Here is a 17,201-nt window from a genome sequence, read left to right on the forward strand (position 1 = left end):
TCATTCAAGATATGCAAAAACGCTTTCTCTCTGAATTGTTGGCAATGCAAACACTCCAACTCTAGTCCTTCTTACCTGTGTGTCTTTGTACATGAGGCCGTATGCCATGGGATTCAGGTGCATTCTCACGTACAGGTAAGTGTAGCTCAGCCATCGTACAGCCTCTTCCACATTGCTCACTGTCCCTAGTGCGATCTAGAGAGGGGTATTACAAACAATCTTCAGTATTACAATATTTATGTAAAAGTAGTACAGAGTTTTTGATAAATATTTGCAGAAATTAGGAATAGGCGTTCAAAATCTAACTCTACATCCATGTTTCATTCATTTAGAATCAATGCTACCTTATCAACAAAACACAAGGTATGACCTACTTACATAGCAGTGGATTGGCACACAAGTCAACTCTCTGCCAAAAGGTGGCAAAGTCCAGACAAGAAATATTCTCAAAGTATTAAATATCTTTACGTTGGGATATCTCAACATCCCAAGAATGGTCTGAACGTTCCTCACTTCTGCCCTAACATTTACAAGGCAAAGAGGAGACGATTTGGCTGCATCAAAACTATGGTATAAAAGCTGAAGAATTAACTTTAACTAGGCATTGTGGAGTGCCCCTGTAATCCAGCTAACAATGGAAATCACAAACTGATTCAGCCGAGGACGCAGGTTCGAAACTGAGTCACGTCTTTCGGTTGGTGACGTTAAAAGTCGGTCCCCAGTTGTAAATGATCATATCTGACTTATTCACGTCTGTAAAAACCCAATACAGACACACACACACTCACCTAAAAATCACAACGTTTAGAGATGGATATTTAGTAAAACCATAATAATGATGTCATTTGGTAATTTTTTTGTTGATGACAGCCATCCATTAGAAAATTAATATACTAAAAAACCTACAATAATTGTGTTTACCTCTGCATTGAGATTATCTGCTAGACTGTTGATGAACTGACTCTCGATGGCGTTCTGCCTTGTGATCAGACTGAGGTAGTGATTGAGCTTCTCGTGGCTTGTGATGATGAAACCCTCTCCATAGCTATCATACTGAGGGCGCCCCGCTCGTCCAAAGATCTGAAGCACGTCCAGGATTCCCAGGTCCTTGAAGGCACCCTTGTTGGCATCGTAGAGTTGGGTGCCCTGGAGGAGAAAAAAATAGTAAGGTAGAAAGGAGAAAGATGTATTTGTTACTTGGTTATTATTTGGAGGAGTGTCAGGGTCCAGTGGTTTAAGGCACTTGACTGGAGATGTGAAGGCTGAGGGTTTGAATCCTGACACGGCACTAATATCCTTTGGCAAGATATTAACCTGCACTTAAGCGCTATATAAAACCGGGATATTATTGTTATTATTAAACTGACTCCATACCAATGTCAAACCGACGGATTATTTTCGTTTTGGGATGATGTCACTTTTCATTTGGTCTAGTGTCAGTCTCTATGGTATGAATAACGTATAAATGTGCAACCCCAAGGTATTTAATCCCGTACCTTACAGACAACATTACAGATATTACATTTTGTATACTGAATGATTGCACCTAGTTGAAAGCCTCACTGGTTGAACTATCAGTATTTTTTACTGAAATACAAACTTAATGGCCCGAATTGACAAACGAGATTAGAATTTAACCCATGGTTTAAACCCTGATTTACTTAACCCATGGTTTAATTTAAATCATGAGTTATGGAAATAATGGTTTAAACCATGGATTAAATTTAAACCTCCTTCGTGAATTCGGGCCAATGACAATGTACAGTGATCATTAAATCTTTCTTGTTTAAATAATCGTTATATTTTGCGTAACTTCTACCTAGCTTTAAAATTTAAAGAGGTAACATTGAAGAAAAAAATTTGGGATTCCTTTGCAAAGAAATCATCTTCCTACCTTGATGATAACAGCATGAGCGGGTAGATTCACACCCCAGGCCAGTGTAGCCGTACAACATAACACCTTCAGATGGCCAGCAGCAAAGAACCTCTCTACCAGGTTCCTGTCCTGCCTCAGCATCCCAGCATGGTGGATGGAGAATCCATCGGGGAAGAGCTCTCGCATCTGCTTGTTCCGAGATTTCAAAGTCTAGACAGAGGGGTTTCACACAAAAAATAAATATTATTTATTAAGTATTTGGCGTCGTCTGTGCCTGGGAGGTGAAAAGCGAACTGAATCACTGTAACCATCGGGTCTCTCCTCCCGATTGAGGGTGTCCAGGTGGACCACTACACCGGGGTTTCCCCCTACTCATATACGTGGGTTCTTAGCATGCAAAGGTGGTGGGTCTCCTCTACACGGGGCCTCCATTTAAAGCCTTTTCTGAGAGACGGAGTGTTTTCCATTGAAGGAAAAGACCCTCCATCAAATTTACAACGCAATTTGTGATGGGGATATAGACATGGACATAATATGATTTCAAATACCGTTATGGCGCCCTATAAATCTTATGTATTATTATTATTATTATTATCATTGAATGTGATAGGCTGCATTCTGAACATATATTCTAAGGCAGCGTTTATGTTCTGTATGCAAGAGAAATATAGAGTTGTATAGGGACATTACACCGATCTCAGCCAGACTAAGAGACCGCCGCCTCCGTTTCAGTGGGCACTGCTGGAGGAGCAAGAGTGAAATCATTTCACAAATGCTCTTCAGAGGGTGCCCAGCAATGACTTACATAAACCAGTTAGAAAAAGACACTTGTCTACCAAGGTAGGAACTCCCAAAGATCATGGAGAATAGAACTGAATGAAAAAGCTTGTCAAATCAGTGCGAGTACGCGCGACCTAGTAGTATGCAGGAGAAAAGGATTCTCCGTTACCTGTTTGAGGGCTGACCCAAATTCTGGTGTCTGCTGCGGTTGGAACATGCCGATCTCCCCGTTACCCTTGGCTGTCTCACGTAGGTACATGGCAGTGTGGACGGTGGCATTCCTGGCATGCACAAACACCATTACCTATAACAGATGAAATGATAGAAATGTTGTAGTAATAAAGGTATAGACCAGTTTGAGAAACGCCCCCCTCACAAAAAATGAAATGGAAGCTCTTATTACCAATCATGTGAAAGAACATGTTTTGACTAATATGTGATGATACATTTTGCCGGGATAAATTTGATAAATTATTATATCTATCCAGCCTGGATAGATATCGCGTAGTCCCATATACATCTTTCTGTGTACAGTGCTTGTAACTTTACCAAGACTGGGCCAAGTTTCTTACCATTTTGATGATTCCAGAACCTTGCAGTACACACTAATACTTATACAGTGTGCTAGATGATCAACCTTTTCTGATCAATTCCACCCCATTTCTTTTACAATGCAATCGCATGACCAGAACTCAAAAATTTGTATATGTTGCGATCATAGCAGTCTGAACAATGGCATTCCTGGGTTGCACAAAAACCATCACCAATGGCAGATAAAGTAAGAGAAATGTTGAACAGTTTGGATTTGTTGTGAACAAATTGGTAAATAAAATTCTGTTTCTAATGTATGTACAGACAGTTTCATTTGACAAGATATTTTTTTTGTTAAGATGACGGGCATTTCCATGTTTCCACATTATCTATAAAATTGATGCGCAAACAAGAGCTAATTTTCTGTGTGTGAATGAACCCATGTGGCTTTGGTGCTACTTTTTTGAAAGGGGTTGTTTCTTAATTAGAAAAAAATTAATGCTATCTATATATAAATTTTAGATAAGCACTAATATCCTTTGGCAAGACATTGATCTACATTTGCCACTCTCAACCCAGGTGATGTAAATGGGTAAGTACAGCAGAAATGAATTCCTTGAAATGCTAGAGCGCCTTGGAATAGAATCTCTAGGTAAAGGGCGCTATATAAATGCCTATTATTATTATTATTAAGATACATACCTGATGGCCTCTGTCCACCAACTCTCTCACTTTCTCGTAGCACACATGGTCCATATCTCTCCTCTGCTGCATGATGCTGGGCGTCTTGATCCCGATGAAGGTCTGGCCGAGGGGAACCGGCCTGAACCTGGTGTCGAAGAAGAACAGTCCGATGTAGGGGTTGACGTTGAGGAAGCGCGCCACGTCCACGTAGTTGGGGAGAGTGGCGGAGAGACCTATGATGCGTATCATGCTCTGGGAGGACTCAACCTGTTTAGATTGTGAAAGGAGAACATCTTTATTAAAGCAGGACTGCACTACTTATAGCTACTAGCGCCCTCTATACAGCTAACAATGCCTAAGCAGTACCCGTAGATCCCCCATGATCCCCTTTTTCTTATGTTAATTGAGAGCTCAATTGATGAGATAAACACCTGTCAGTGACCATGCAAGGAGGTCTAATCCCTCCTGGCCAGACTAGTGCAGGTATGTAGGCTTTAAAGGAAACAGTCAAGATTTGAAATTAAATTGAGTCTTTGTCTCATTTTTTTGGATATCTCATCATATTGAATCAAGTGAATAATTCTAGATTCACACACATCAAGTGGCCTTGACTATCAAAGATTCATAAATTTCTTATTATTGGTCCAATAATGCTCATATTTTTACTTCAACATGTTTCCTTTGTTTTTCAGATAAAACTCCATCCATCTATATTTGACATACTGGATTGCCATTGAATGCCTACATCAGGGATACCAGTTACTTTAACCAAATCGCTTGAAGAAGTCCAAAATATATGGAGACCCATACAAAGACTATGAAGCCTGAAAAACCTTTAAAGGGATCGTTTAACAATGTTAAATCTGAAATACACGGTCCTACATGTTACCAGTGTCTGTGGTATGGTGTAATATTGAAGCCCTAAAAAAATTGTGTTACAAAATGATCAAGAAGTGCCTCAAAAAAATAAAAACTTTGAGTGACCAGTTTTACCATACTCGTTTTCCCCAATAGACTGTAGTGTTATGAAAACCGTTCGGTGAACGGTTTTCAAAATTTGTAATTCCAATTGTTAATATCTTGATAATCAAACAGGCGATCGGCTTGTAAAAGTCATGGAGTTCCTGACTGACCTAAAGGTTTATAATTATCATTGCAGCATGAGCTAAATCAAGGATTATTTCTAAAAGATCTAAGACAAAGTTACCGGATCCCTTTAAACAGATATGTGACAGGGCCTGAAGTGGTGCAAAAGCATGATAACCGGCATCCCTGCTTACATACAGTATTGATTAAACAACTGAAATGCAGCAGACAAAAGGGACCGGTTTCTTGGTGGGGGCACTTTACCTGTCTCAAGGTGCGGGCGACCAGGCTTTCGATGACAGCTCCACGGTCATCATGAAGGAGATGGACCTCGTCGATGATGAGGAGTTTGACCAGCTGTGTGAGGGCGACGTCACCAGTGCTCTTACGTGTGACCACATCCCATTTCTCTGGAGTGGTCACCAACATCTAGAGAAAACAGAAACTTTCAAATCATTGTCATTCTTTCTGATCTGTGGTTTATTAATTCAGTCTAAGAATAATAATTATGTAAGGATGAAAATTAGCAATTTGATTTGGAGTAGAAGCTAATAAAGATATCAATAAAGGCGTCATGTAACACCTGGCTGGAATGCTCCCCAGGGAGTGGAGATTGTGCATATATTGTGTGCGGGCAAGCACTGAATCCAATGACCGGGGTAATAGTATATTTGTAAAGCGCTTAGAGACATTGGTATTAAGCGCTATATAAAAATTAAATATTATTATATCAGATATATAAAGCAAATTCTAACATTTAGACAAAGATTTAAGATCCTAAATTTGACTTGTTGAAGTTCATTTAGATTTAGTATAAATTGTCACCCTCTAAGTGCTACAGAAGGGGTAAAAAAATTCTGAACTATTGTACTACACACATGTACATCGTTAATCAAGATGAAAATCAAAAATGTAAAATGTATCAGTTCAAACATGTAAATATCATGTTCAGAATGACTTTTTTATAATTTGGATTGCTTCCTAATATTCCAGGAATACATGTACTGTACAAGTCATGTAGGTGACTAGGGTTGTGACACAATGCATACATGTAGGTATGTTTTTAACTAAGTTGGAAGCTAACAATGAACACTCTAACTCTTTATTGCTACTTGTAATGTTACCTGTGTTTTCATGATTTCATTTTTGGTAAGTTGCATGTCTCCAGTGAGCTCCTTCACAGACAGACCAAGAGGGGCTAGACGGGTGCCAAAGTTCCTCACCATCTCGGCTGCTAGAGCCTTCATGGGAGCCACGTATACAATCTTAAAAAGTATAGAAACAAGAATTTAACATGAATTATTCAGATACTGGTAGATAACCACAATAAACAAAGCAAAAGATTCAACACTAAGTACAACACAAAGGTCATGTATTATTTTATGGATTATGGTTGAACGTACACTGCATGCCCTTTCAAAATGTAAAAAATTATACAATTATAACAATTAGCAAAGGATAGGAAAAACAGGTTATGCAACTGGAAATACATGAAAGGAGTTCACATAAATAATTGGATGAAAATGGAGAACAAACAGAGAAACTATGTGAAAGAGAAATGGAAAGAGGGGGGAAGAGAGGGGGAAGAGAGGGGGAAGAGAGAGGGAGGGAGGGAGGGAGGGGAGAAAAAAAGAGCAGAGAGAGTACAAGAAAGAAATGTAAAAATAATAATGCTTACTGAAAGACACTATAAAGATAAACAAAACAATCACTTTTCATTTGTATTATATGTCAGACATACATGTATTGGCCCGAATTCACAAAGGAGGTTTAGCTTATTTCAAACCCATGGTTTAAACCCGCATTTACATAACCCATGGTTTAAATACTAGCGCAAAATAAGCATACCTTGCCTTGAGCCCGTCTAATATTGGACATTTCACGCTTATTTTGCACTAATTTTAGACCATGGGAATATGTAAATGAGGGTTTAAACCATGGGTTAAATTTAAACCTCCTTTATGAATTTTGGCCCTTATGTTTGAGCATTAGTGCAGGTTAAGTACAAAATATATATTTTTACCTTGAATTCATCCTTCTTGATGACCCCTTGTTGAATATGTTTCTTGACCTCCTGCAGGATGGTCAGCATGGCGATGTTGGTCTTACCTGCACCGGTAGGGGCACAGATCAGAAGGTTCTCATTGGTGTTGTACGCTGTCTCAAAGACCACTGACTGGATTCGGTTTAGGCTCTTCATTCCCTTGAATGCGATGCGCCCAATCTGAGATGAACCAAACAAAGCAAGGAATACAAATCAAAGTAAGAGAGGGAAGCCTTCCATCAAGAATGTTAACACTGGTGTTCTAGGTCATTTAGAAGATAAACATATTGTAATATTGTGCTAAGGATTACTAAACTTACTGATTTTTTATTTTTTTAATATAAATTGTTTACTACAAACTGCAGTTTTTAATTGATCATTGGTGCACCTCAAACACCTCAAGAGAGCACATGACCACAGGTTTCAGGCAAAATGGAAACCATTAAATGAAATAAAAGAGAATTTTCACATCTCTTCATTTATTTTTCTGAGTGTATTTCATGTAGGCAAATTTTGGAGGATGCCATATACACAAGCCAGCAAAGATTTGTTCCATGATTATTTATTTTGTAATGTACAATATTTCAACATGTCTATCCATTTGAAGATATGTTTCAAGATTTTTACCAGGATTTTTTCCAAGATTTGTTTCAATTTTGTTTAAAGATTTGTTCTAATATCTGGTCCAAAATCTGGTCCAAAATCTGGTCCAAGTTCTGGTCCAGGATATGGTCCAAGTTCTGGTCCAAGATCTGGTCCAAGACACACTATGGTAATTACAGACAAAGTGATGCTTCATCTTACCTCATCAAGCTGTGATATTGGGATGAGATTCTTCCCCACACTGACAGGGGCTTGGTCTGCTGGGGGTATGATAACCTCTTCGTAGAGCTTGGTGGCTGACTTCTGAGCGCCAATCGGTAACATCATCTGTCAAGAAAATAAAAGATTGTTATTAAATGTTCTCCAATCAGTCCAAGCATAAGTGTAACAGTACATGCATCAGATCTGAATCAATGTGGATTTGGTAGTAATTGTGAATTTGTAACACAGTGAAACCTGTCTATAAAGACCACCCAAGGTAGACAAGAAAAGTGGTCTTTATAGACAGGTGGTCTTCATGTACAGGTTCCTTTAGTACATGTTTCAATGAGAAACATTTTCAAGGGAAACAAAAAATGTGGTCTTTGTAGACAGGTGGTCTTTCTATACAGGTGGTCACTAAACCATGTTTGACTATACCTCCCTCACTGTATCCACGGCAAGAGACTTGTTAGAATTGAGCTAAAGATATTGCTTTACTTTTTAAGATTCTGAAACCATCTACCCTGAATGTACACACCATAATAAGTTTTGTTTTTGGGTGGTGACCACAAAGCAGTATAGCTTCATGAGGTCTACAGTGCTAAGTCTTGTCTAGGGGACTAGATAATATCTAGAGGTATGGGTGCAAAAGTGATCCCTTAACTCTGGATCACCCCGTTTCCAAGACCATCACTTTATCTGATGAGCATAACAGTCTTCTCAATGCAAAATATATTGCATATTAATTATTTCAATGCAAAGTTATGGATGAGACTGTAGGAAGTTACATGAACTAATTTGTTAACTCCGGTAACAATATTTCATCAAAGATATACACTTCAGGGTTAAATATGATGGTTGGGAATGGGTTTTAGGTTAGATTAATGGTAAGGATTAGGGTAAGGTGCAGTGCTGGGTTTGGGGTTGAGGTTATAAATTTGGTGAACATTAAAGTGACGGGCACCAGAGCCATGTGTCCTAGAACTGTTGTAGAGGTGTTGGGGATGAGTGGATATGTCACCGTACTGTGGATATGTCACCGTACTGTGGATCACAAGGTCCGCGGTTCGAGTCCCCCTGCAGCACTAATGTCCTTTGGCAAGACATTGATCTACATTTGCCACTCTCCACCCAGGTGTTAAATGGGTACCTGATAGGATGCGAAAGCTAATGTGTTTAGATTAGCAAGTGTGCGCATGTAACAAAATGACGCCTGGCTGGAATGCTCCCCAGGGAGTGGAGAATGTGCATACATTGTGTGCGGGTAAGCCTGAATCCGATGACCAGGGTAATAATATCTATATCTGTAAAGCGCTTTGAGAGGGCCTCCGGTCCTGAAAAGCGCTATATAAGAACTAGCTGTTATAATTATTATTATTAACTGATTTTTACCTTGGCACCTGCTATGAACGATGAGGACAACTGTGCTGTAGCTAGAGAGTCATAGACGTTAGGATAGAACTCCTTGGGTGCCCCGCTGGATCGTTCTAGCCCCAGCGTGGAGGTGAAGAGAGGGGTGCGTTTGGCATTCTTCAACGCCTTCTCTCTGATAATTGGAGAAATAAAAAGATATTAAATTAAACATTAGGGCCACATACAAGGTTTGAACACTTCAATAATTATCCTCAAAATAATCATGAGGATTTGTATAATACATGTTGACGTTATGACTACAAAGATCTTCATAACTGAAAATGTGAAATATGAATAATGGTGTGTAGGATTTGTTTTTGTGAAATAATTGTTAAATAATTTTCATTAATTCTTTAATGAACTGTCACTACTCGTTGTACAAACTTCTTCTCAACAGATTTAGCAATTCATAAACAATGTAATTCCCTCACTGTGTCAACAATTGTTCCAGTCTTCAGAGGTATAGGACATCCCCTGTTCATAACAACACTTTTTAATAAAAGTCCTTCTTTGCACTAGAATTTGAGTGGATTGTAGAGACAGTCAGACAGATACATAAAACAATTCTGTTGCCAAATCAGTCATACCTCTGTGCCTTCAGGTATTGAGGATCAAACGCTTCTTCGCCTCCCCCTCCTTCTTCTCCCCCTCCTGAAGATTTGGCTTCTTTCTTGAGCATTTTCTTCTCTTCTTTTCTCAGAGCTTTTTCCAGCTCTTTCTCCCTCTCCGACTGGATTGTGACTTGAGTGGCATAGGAAGGCTTCTGATTGCCCAGCCTCTCTCTACGACTATCTGTTCAAACACAACAAAAATGACAAACGTAAGCCCACAGTGTATTAAATATAGCTAGAGTCTCTTTTGTGGTGGGCAGGACTTCACTGACGCCATTTAAATCCCAAATCCTGACCTCTGCAACATCGCGAACGCAAGCTATAAGCACCAAACACTTGCGTACTAAAACAAGTTCGGCTCAAATCCAATTTATAAAAAAATTAATATTTATTTGTAACAATATCGGACAAATTTTACAATATCAATGATGACATAAATATACATTATAGTATTTTGATATTTACCTTAGCTATAACCCTATAAGCCCATATTCCTTGAAGCTGTCCTAGATAAATCCAACAGACTTGAACCTAAAATCTTCTCTTTCGTTTTTAATCTTTGTTCAAATTGTAATTGATTTGTGGAAGTGCAAAATAAATAATAACAATATCAGGTCAATATTTGCTTTTTCCTGAGTTATATCAATAACAGCAAGTATCAAATGTTTTTCAACCTTCCAGTCTAATTCAATAAAACGGCATCTTTCACCTAAATAGAGGTGTTGTGGTCTAGTGGAGAAGTCTCCAGTCTGTAAACGACAAGGTACAGGGTTTGGATCCCTGCTGCAGTACCAGCGTCCTTTGGTCAGACATTAATCTACATTTTTCCATGCACCAGGGGCCCCGTCTTACAAAGAGTTGATATCAATCACAACTTATTTGCGATTGATTTCAAGTGCAACTTTGTACATAAAAGATAGGAAACTGCAAACTTGCGATTGATTGGAGGACTTGAGATTGATTCGGATCAATCTCAACTCTTGTAAGACAGGGCCCAGGTGATGTATTCAAGTGGCTAGGATTATTTCTTGAAATGAACCCTGCACTGGTAAGGGTTGCTGGAGCTACAGCTAGAGTAACAATATCCATGAGCTCTTTAGAAGCACATAAGGGAGTTATGTGCACTGTACAAGAACGAAATACTATTATAATTTTTGAAATTATTACCACAGGCCTTAAATTTCGTCATTTTTAGGGCAAGGCCAGTTTGGCCTTGAGTACCTCATATTTTTAAGGGCACCAAGGCCAAAATATTTTTACAAAAAGGGCATCGAGGCCAAAATATTTTACAAAAAGGGCATCGAGTATGAGGCCAAAAAAATTGATTCTATTTTTGTTAGATGTCATGTGTATTTTATGAAACTTGTGCGGTATCAATTTCCCATGACTTTTAGCACCAGCTTCTTCACAGAATGTATAGAGGTCTACGGTACATACAAACAAGGCGGCGGCCCGCAAGCCTTAGATTTAGCAGCCAGGAGCAAGGGGCAATTTTTTTTTTAAGTTGCCCTTTGCCACGGGAATTTACCAGAGCAAGGGGCAAATTTCCAAAAACAGATAGGCCCCTTATCTAATCATAAGTTCAAAGAGAGTCTACAAATGTTAATTTCATAATGTGAATAGATTCTAGATCAAACGATCAATTTTATAACTTTTTAATCTTAACAATATGAACAGGAAAGATTGATTAAGAACATCAAACTTGCACATTAAACAGTATTTTAAAGTAACTAAAAATATTGATGAGCAAATGAATAAATAAATTGTCAATTTCACAAACATCGCAAGTCAGAAGGACTTGGCAAGTTTACCGGGCCGGGTATCCCAAATCAAAATTTTTAACTGTTGTATAGAAAGGTCTAGATAGGCCTAACTAATGAAATAAGACGTAAAAATGTCCTTATAGACATTCGACAGCTGAAAGTGACACGCTCAGCTCAGTTGCGTAACTTGCATTCACGAAACCAAAATCGTTCCTCGCACACACACTCTCGCCACTTTTGGTGGGAAGCTGTCTGGCTGGAAGTTTGCCAGCGAAACCGATGCACCCTCGGAGATTCGCAGCGCGTAATTTTACCGGGACTCGAAACGTTCGTCTTGGGAAGCTGGCGGGGTAGCTTTTTGAAGCGAGGTCGGCTGGTGGCAAAATGAGAGTAACTACGATCGAGAACATCGTAGGTGTTCTTAACTTATTAATAAGATAATTCTAAATTCTATTTGAGATAAAATAATAAACTAGACTTACAAACAAACCTCGACAGATCTCTAACGACTATTTGAATGCTTGTTTATTTCTCCATTTGACGATTTGTTTTCTTGATCCTGGCCTTCGATTTGTACGTACGTACGTGCGTGCGTCAACAGCATGCACCATATATATCATGCAATCGCATGAACGTACGTGCGGTAGCGCATTGCCTATATAATAACAAAGGGCGCATTTTCACGGCACTTGCGCCTTATTAAAGCACTAAATACGAAGCTAGAAGAGAGCTCGTGGGCGGCAAACTGTTCGTGATTCATGTATTTTTACTGTTCTAATAATTTATGGGCGCATTTTCACGGAAAACACTTGCGCCTTGCCATCTAGTTTTAGATGATTATGGGCGCAATTGGTGGTTTTATGTGCGCAAATTTAAAAAAAAAAGGCACGTCCAGTTGGAAAAAAAGGCACGTCGGCCAGTTTGAAAAAAAGGGCACGGCCTTTTTGGCCGTGAATTTATCTTTTTTTGGGAGGGCACCGCGGCCAGTCATAGGGGCATCGACGGCCTGGCCGTCGATGGCCGTCGATTAATTTAAGGCCTGTTACCATTATATAACAATACATATATTTCTATATTACTGTACCTGCAGCTATCCTGGCCATGCTGGCCTGTGTGGCTGCTGCTACAAGGTCAGTTCTCCTGGCAAGGAGCTGCTGTATCAGCTCAAAACAGTCAAACCCTAACAAGTCAAACAACTGCAAGAAGAAGGAGAAATAATTTCAGTGTAAATCTAGAATCGTTTGATTACATGATACATAGGTTTGTTTTACTTTAGTCAACTAAACTCCTGTATGAAATATTGGCCTATCAAGATGTGGTTTTAAAAAATAGCCTTTCTTCTGCCTTACATTTCAATATCAACATAATTTTTTTGTCAATACTTTTCAATTGTGAAATTGGTTACCGAGCCTGAGATAGACACGGGCTGGGGTCATACATGTATATGAAAATGTACATGTATATTACGCCACAAACTATTGTAGTATTCAAGAGGTTAAATCTGGTCAATGCATCAGGGCACAAAGGCTCGTGAGTCCACTTTCTTCTTGAATATCTGTAAAAACGTCGTAAATGTACACTCACATCCGTCTGGAGTTCATCATTCGTCTTGCCAGAGGTCAATTCCACCAGAAGCTTGCTGCACAAGCCATCCACTGTCAGACCGATTGCACTGTGTCCTTCACTTCCTACCGACTTCTTCACCTCCTTCTCCAGCCACTCCATCTGGGCATTAGGCTGTAATCCTTTGGTCCCTTCCCCATCCTTGGGACTAGGTTCGCTCGCCTTAAGAGACACAGCTGCATTGTTCAAGCTGAACTGGACGTTGAGCGCCGGAGACGGAGGGCGAGGCTCCGGGTCAGCACTCAAGAAGTGATCTGTGTCTATGGCTCTCTCGTCGAACGAGAACCCATAGCCATGACCAAATTCCTTGGCATTTTCCTCCTCCTCAGATGTGCTAGGATTGAACAGCGCCCTCAGGACCTCTCCAGGGACGTGGGAAACGAGGACCTGGATCTCATGCTGGATCTTCACCAGGAGATCTTGTTGGCATGTGCCGAGTTTGGAGCGCACTGCCTGTATTTCATACTGTCCCAGTGACTCAGACTCGTATAGGATCTCACAGAAGCATACTGCTGTTGCCGATACTTCCTCAGGACTCGCATCTGCTCCAGCTGGAAAAAGATGTATGATGCAGAATAAAAAGATATTAGAAGAATGATACTAAATCACCATTATCCTTCAGCCCATTAATAATTTTGCCACAAGTCGTTTTTGCATCGATCTAAAACCATACAATTTATACGAAATTATAATTAAAAATAAGATAAACATTAGAATAAATGTTCATTTTGTTTAATTATACTGTAATTTCAATAAACTTTGGCCTTTGACTTGCAGTGAAATCTAGTACATTGTAATGCAGTTTCCTAAGTACCGGTAATACAACATTTCATTCTAGTCCATGTGAACATGCAGTTCTTGAGTTATCATGAAAACAAGAAGAGACTGTGTAATAAACATACATGTATACATAAATTGACCTTCTCAACTGTTTGCATGTTACATGTATGTTCTACAGTATTGTCTTTTATTCTTTTAAATATTTCGGGCCACAAAATCACTTGATATTTACCAACACTCCTTGCAAGCTGAATAACGTTTCGCGATGTTCCGGTGACCTCACTTTTGTTAGCTGATGTATGATGCAAGATAGCTTCACCAAGCTCTCTCCAAGTCAGACCTGTGTATAATCACCAAAATAGATTTAATAATGGGCTATAATAATATGATCTTCTGTGAATTATTATTCCATCACATGTCAAAGTATTGGAGTAAATCTATTTAACAAAAATGTAAAATGACACATATTCCTTTTTTAAAACAAACCGTGTCAATTTACCAACAATACGTCAAAGTTGTGATGCTACAATAGGATTTTGCAAAGAGCTAGAAACCAATTTTAAATTATATATTCTTGTATCGTTGTTGTATCGTTGTTGTATCATGTACCTGTATGCCATGTTCGAGGAGTAGATCTGAAATAACATCACTTTTTTCATAACGCTCACAAATTATTTTTCACCTCTTCCCAGAACTCAACCTTCTCTTTAAATATGAAGTGCCTTTATAAATTTTGCAACTCTTTTAATGTGGGACAGGGTTGTTATATCAAATTCCTAATAAAATGTTGCCTTATTCCTACAAAACAATTTGTGTTTTTTAAATTTGATGTCCATGTAGCGAAACAATATTTGTCGAAGTTAGAATAATGGCAACAGCCCAGCTGGACATGTTGGCGGTCATCAAGCTATACCCATGCCTATCTATGAGACGGACTCAGTTATTCAGAAGAATGAAAACAAAGAATGGGCTTCTTTACCATGAAAGTCTAGAAAGAGCCTCGTACGTAAAATGATAAAATAAGTCAAGTAAGGTCAGCTTCTGTCAACTAGTTAGAATCCAAATATGCATAAAACTTTTTTTTTCCCACATCCAGTCTGACAAAAGAGTGGCCTTTGAAATAAAGGCTTAAATCCCAACTGCATACTTGCGCCCTCTAAACAACCAACAATGCCTATTAAGGCGGTACCTGTTGGTCCCCCATGATGCACTATTTGTTATGTTAATCGAGAGCTGATTTGATAAGATAACCACCTGCCAGTGACCTTGCAGGGAGGTCTAATCCCTCCATGCCAAACTAGTGCAGACGGGCTTAAGACTATCTATCAAAATTCCAGGAGACACACCGTTTTTTCTACATTAGCCCAACGATTTCTTCCATCTGTTTTTATATAACAAGTTACAAATTATAAGCACCTTGTTTTGCTTTCCTTTGTGACTGATAAATCCGTTTCTGAGCAAGGCTGATCTCTCCTCCATCTGGGACTTCATCACCTGCAGTCACAGAAGCGAACACTCTCACAGCCTTGGTCAGCCTGGGTAGAGACTTCATGATGTCTTCAAACCTTGCCAGAGTGATGGTTGACTAAGAAAGCTCCTTTGATCTGATGCACTTACATTGTAACGCACTGTCAAGTATCTGCCAGTAAAGAAGCAAAATTTGATGCATTTTAAAATAAATCTTCAAGATGCACACTTTTCAATGGTCATGCACAGAATATGGGAAATAAGATCTAGACTCCACATGCGTATATTTTTTTCATTATGAATGTTGAGGAAATCCAAGGCCGACAATACGTTGTTTTTATATACACACAGTGACACGGAGTGGGAAATTGGAATCAAAGATCAGATAAAGTTTCAGAGGTAGAGACGAATGGGGCACCCCCCCCCCCCAACTCCTCAACCAAGAAGAGAAGGAAGAAAATGGGCTGATGCCTGATGACCTTATTGTTTCTTTCCCTTAACCCTTGTTTTTTTTCTTTCTTCTTTGTCAGATAATTGATAGCCCAAACAGCACATAAAAACCCATGACTTTCTTTTAAAAAGCGTTTTTGGACATGTGCCCCACACCCTGCCCCACACCCTGCCCCTCCCACCTGCACCTAGTCTGGATCCACCACATGCACTGCATGACAGTTGACACCATCATTTTTGTCAGATTAGATTTCGGTCCAACTTCCAAATCAATTCAAATCAAAGACAAAGTCCAATAAATAGACCCAACTTAGAAGTAGGACTGAGGAGTGAGGGTGAGAAAGCCCCTGGAAAAATAAAATTTGAATAAATTTGATTAGATGATTTTTATCTTTGCAAATGCATAGTCTACATTTTAACCCATATCTCACCCTTTGGCCCAAAGCCCCCCCCCCCCCCCCCCCCCCCCACAAAAAAAATGGTGTTCAGCAACATTGACATGTCATTGGCATTGCATTGTCATGATTGTCTTGGGTTTGGTAATTAGGTCATGCTATTTTGAGTATTGGCAGTGCTTTTAGTTTTAATTTGTTTGACTTCTTATTCAGTGTTCAGAGAAATCAAATACTCAGGAAACATATATATAGGCCTATATAGATTAGGGGTAAGCCACAACAAACATGCACGGGCAATTTTGAGGCGCGCCGTAGCCGTGCTGCAATGCTGGCAGCTGCAGCTCACAATGCACACGATCACGACCCGTGAAGCATTCACCACCAGTACACTCTCAAGATAGATCCCCAGGCCTTTAGGCCTGGCGAAGATACATTTCAGTTTCCGTTCCGTGCGTCAACTCATAATCAAATTTACCGAAGAGCGCGACGCGCGAGGCCATAAAAGTAATACCTTCCTCTTGTAAAACGTGAATAGGTCCGTGCAGATTAAATTACTAAAACTATTCAAGCACACATGGTACTAAAATAGTATATCTTACTTCACAGAAATTATTACATTGAATTATTATAAACAAGTTCCTCGTAGCTATTTCATCTTAGTACTTACCTCCATCCATGGATCCACTATACGGTGTCTTGGAATTTCCCACGATTGTGCAATTTTCTATACAGTCCATATCCCCCCCCCCCCCCCCCCTCAAAAAAAAAAAAAAAAAACCCACCTAGATCTACAACTTCTTTTGTTGGGTTTCTTTGATTACCGGGTACTATCTATGAAGAAAAAAATATGTAATATTTTGACTAGGAAAGGGGGGGGGTTGGGTTATGCAAATA

At 39.4% G+C, this 17,201-nt stretch overlaps 1 protein-coding gene across 1 annotated transcript in view; it reads right to left on the bottom strand.

Moving 5' to 3' along the window:
* The window catches only part of LOC754042 (activating signal cointegrator 1 complex subunit 3), a 40,376-nt gene extending 23,361 nt beyond the window's left edge, over positions 1-17,015 (bottom strand). The window contains exons 1-16 of the mRNA XM_030995189.1: positions 16,975-17,015; positions 15,412-15,634; positions 14,228-14,335; positions 13,177-13,766; positions 12,677-12,788; positions 9,806-10,010; positions 9,198-9,351; positions 7,806-7,931; positions 6,981-7,181; positions 6,082-6,222; positions 5,222-5,386; positions 3,890-4,138; positions 2,826-2,960; positions 1,895-2,086; positions 922-1,146; positions 76-195 (exon numbers count right to left, since the gene is read on the bottom strand). Coding sequence (XP_030851049.1) covers positions 76-195; positions 922-1,146; positions 1,895-2,086; positions 2,826-2,960; positions 3,890-4,138; positions 5,222-5,386; positions 6,082-6,222; positions 6,981-7,181; positions 7,806-7,931; positions 9,198-9,351; positions 9,806-10,010; positions 12,677-12,788; positions 13,177-13,766; positions 14,228-14,335; positions 15,412-15,547 — 2,859 coding nt within the window. The 5' untranslated portion in view covers positions 15,548-15,634; positions 16,975-17,015. The remainder of the gene's footprint in view (positions 1-75; positions 196-921; positions 1,147-1,894; positions 2,087-2,825; positions 2,961-3,889; positions 4,139-5,221; positions 5,387-6,081; positions 6,223-6,980; positions 7,182-7,805; positions 7,932-9,197; positions 9,352-9,805; positions 10,011-12,676; positions 12,789-13,176; positions 13,767-14,227; positions 14,336-15,411; positions 15,635-16,974) is intronic.
* Positions 17,016-17,201: the final 186 nt, after the last annotated feature.

Source organism: Strongylocentrotus purpuratus, unplaced genomic scaffold (genome assembly GCF_000002235.5).
Source record: "Strongylocentrotus purpuratus isolate Spur 01 unplaced genomic scaffold, Spur_5.0 spur5_scaffold_21, whole genome shotgun sequence".
Taxonomy (NCBI): domain Eukaryota; kingdom Metazoa; phylum Echinodermata; class Echinoidea; order Camarodonta; family Strongylocentrotidae; genus Strongylocentrotus; species Strongylocentrotus purpuratus.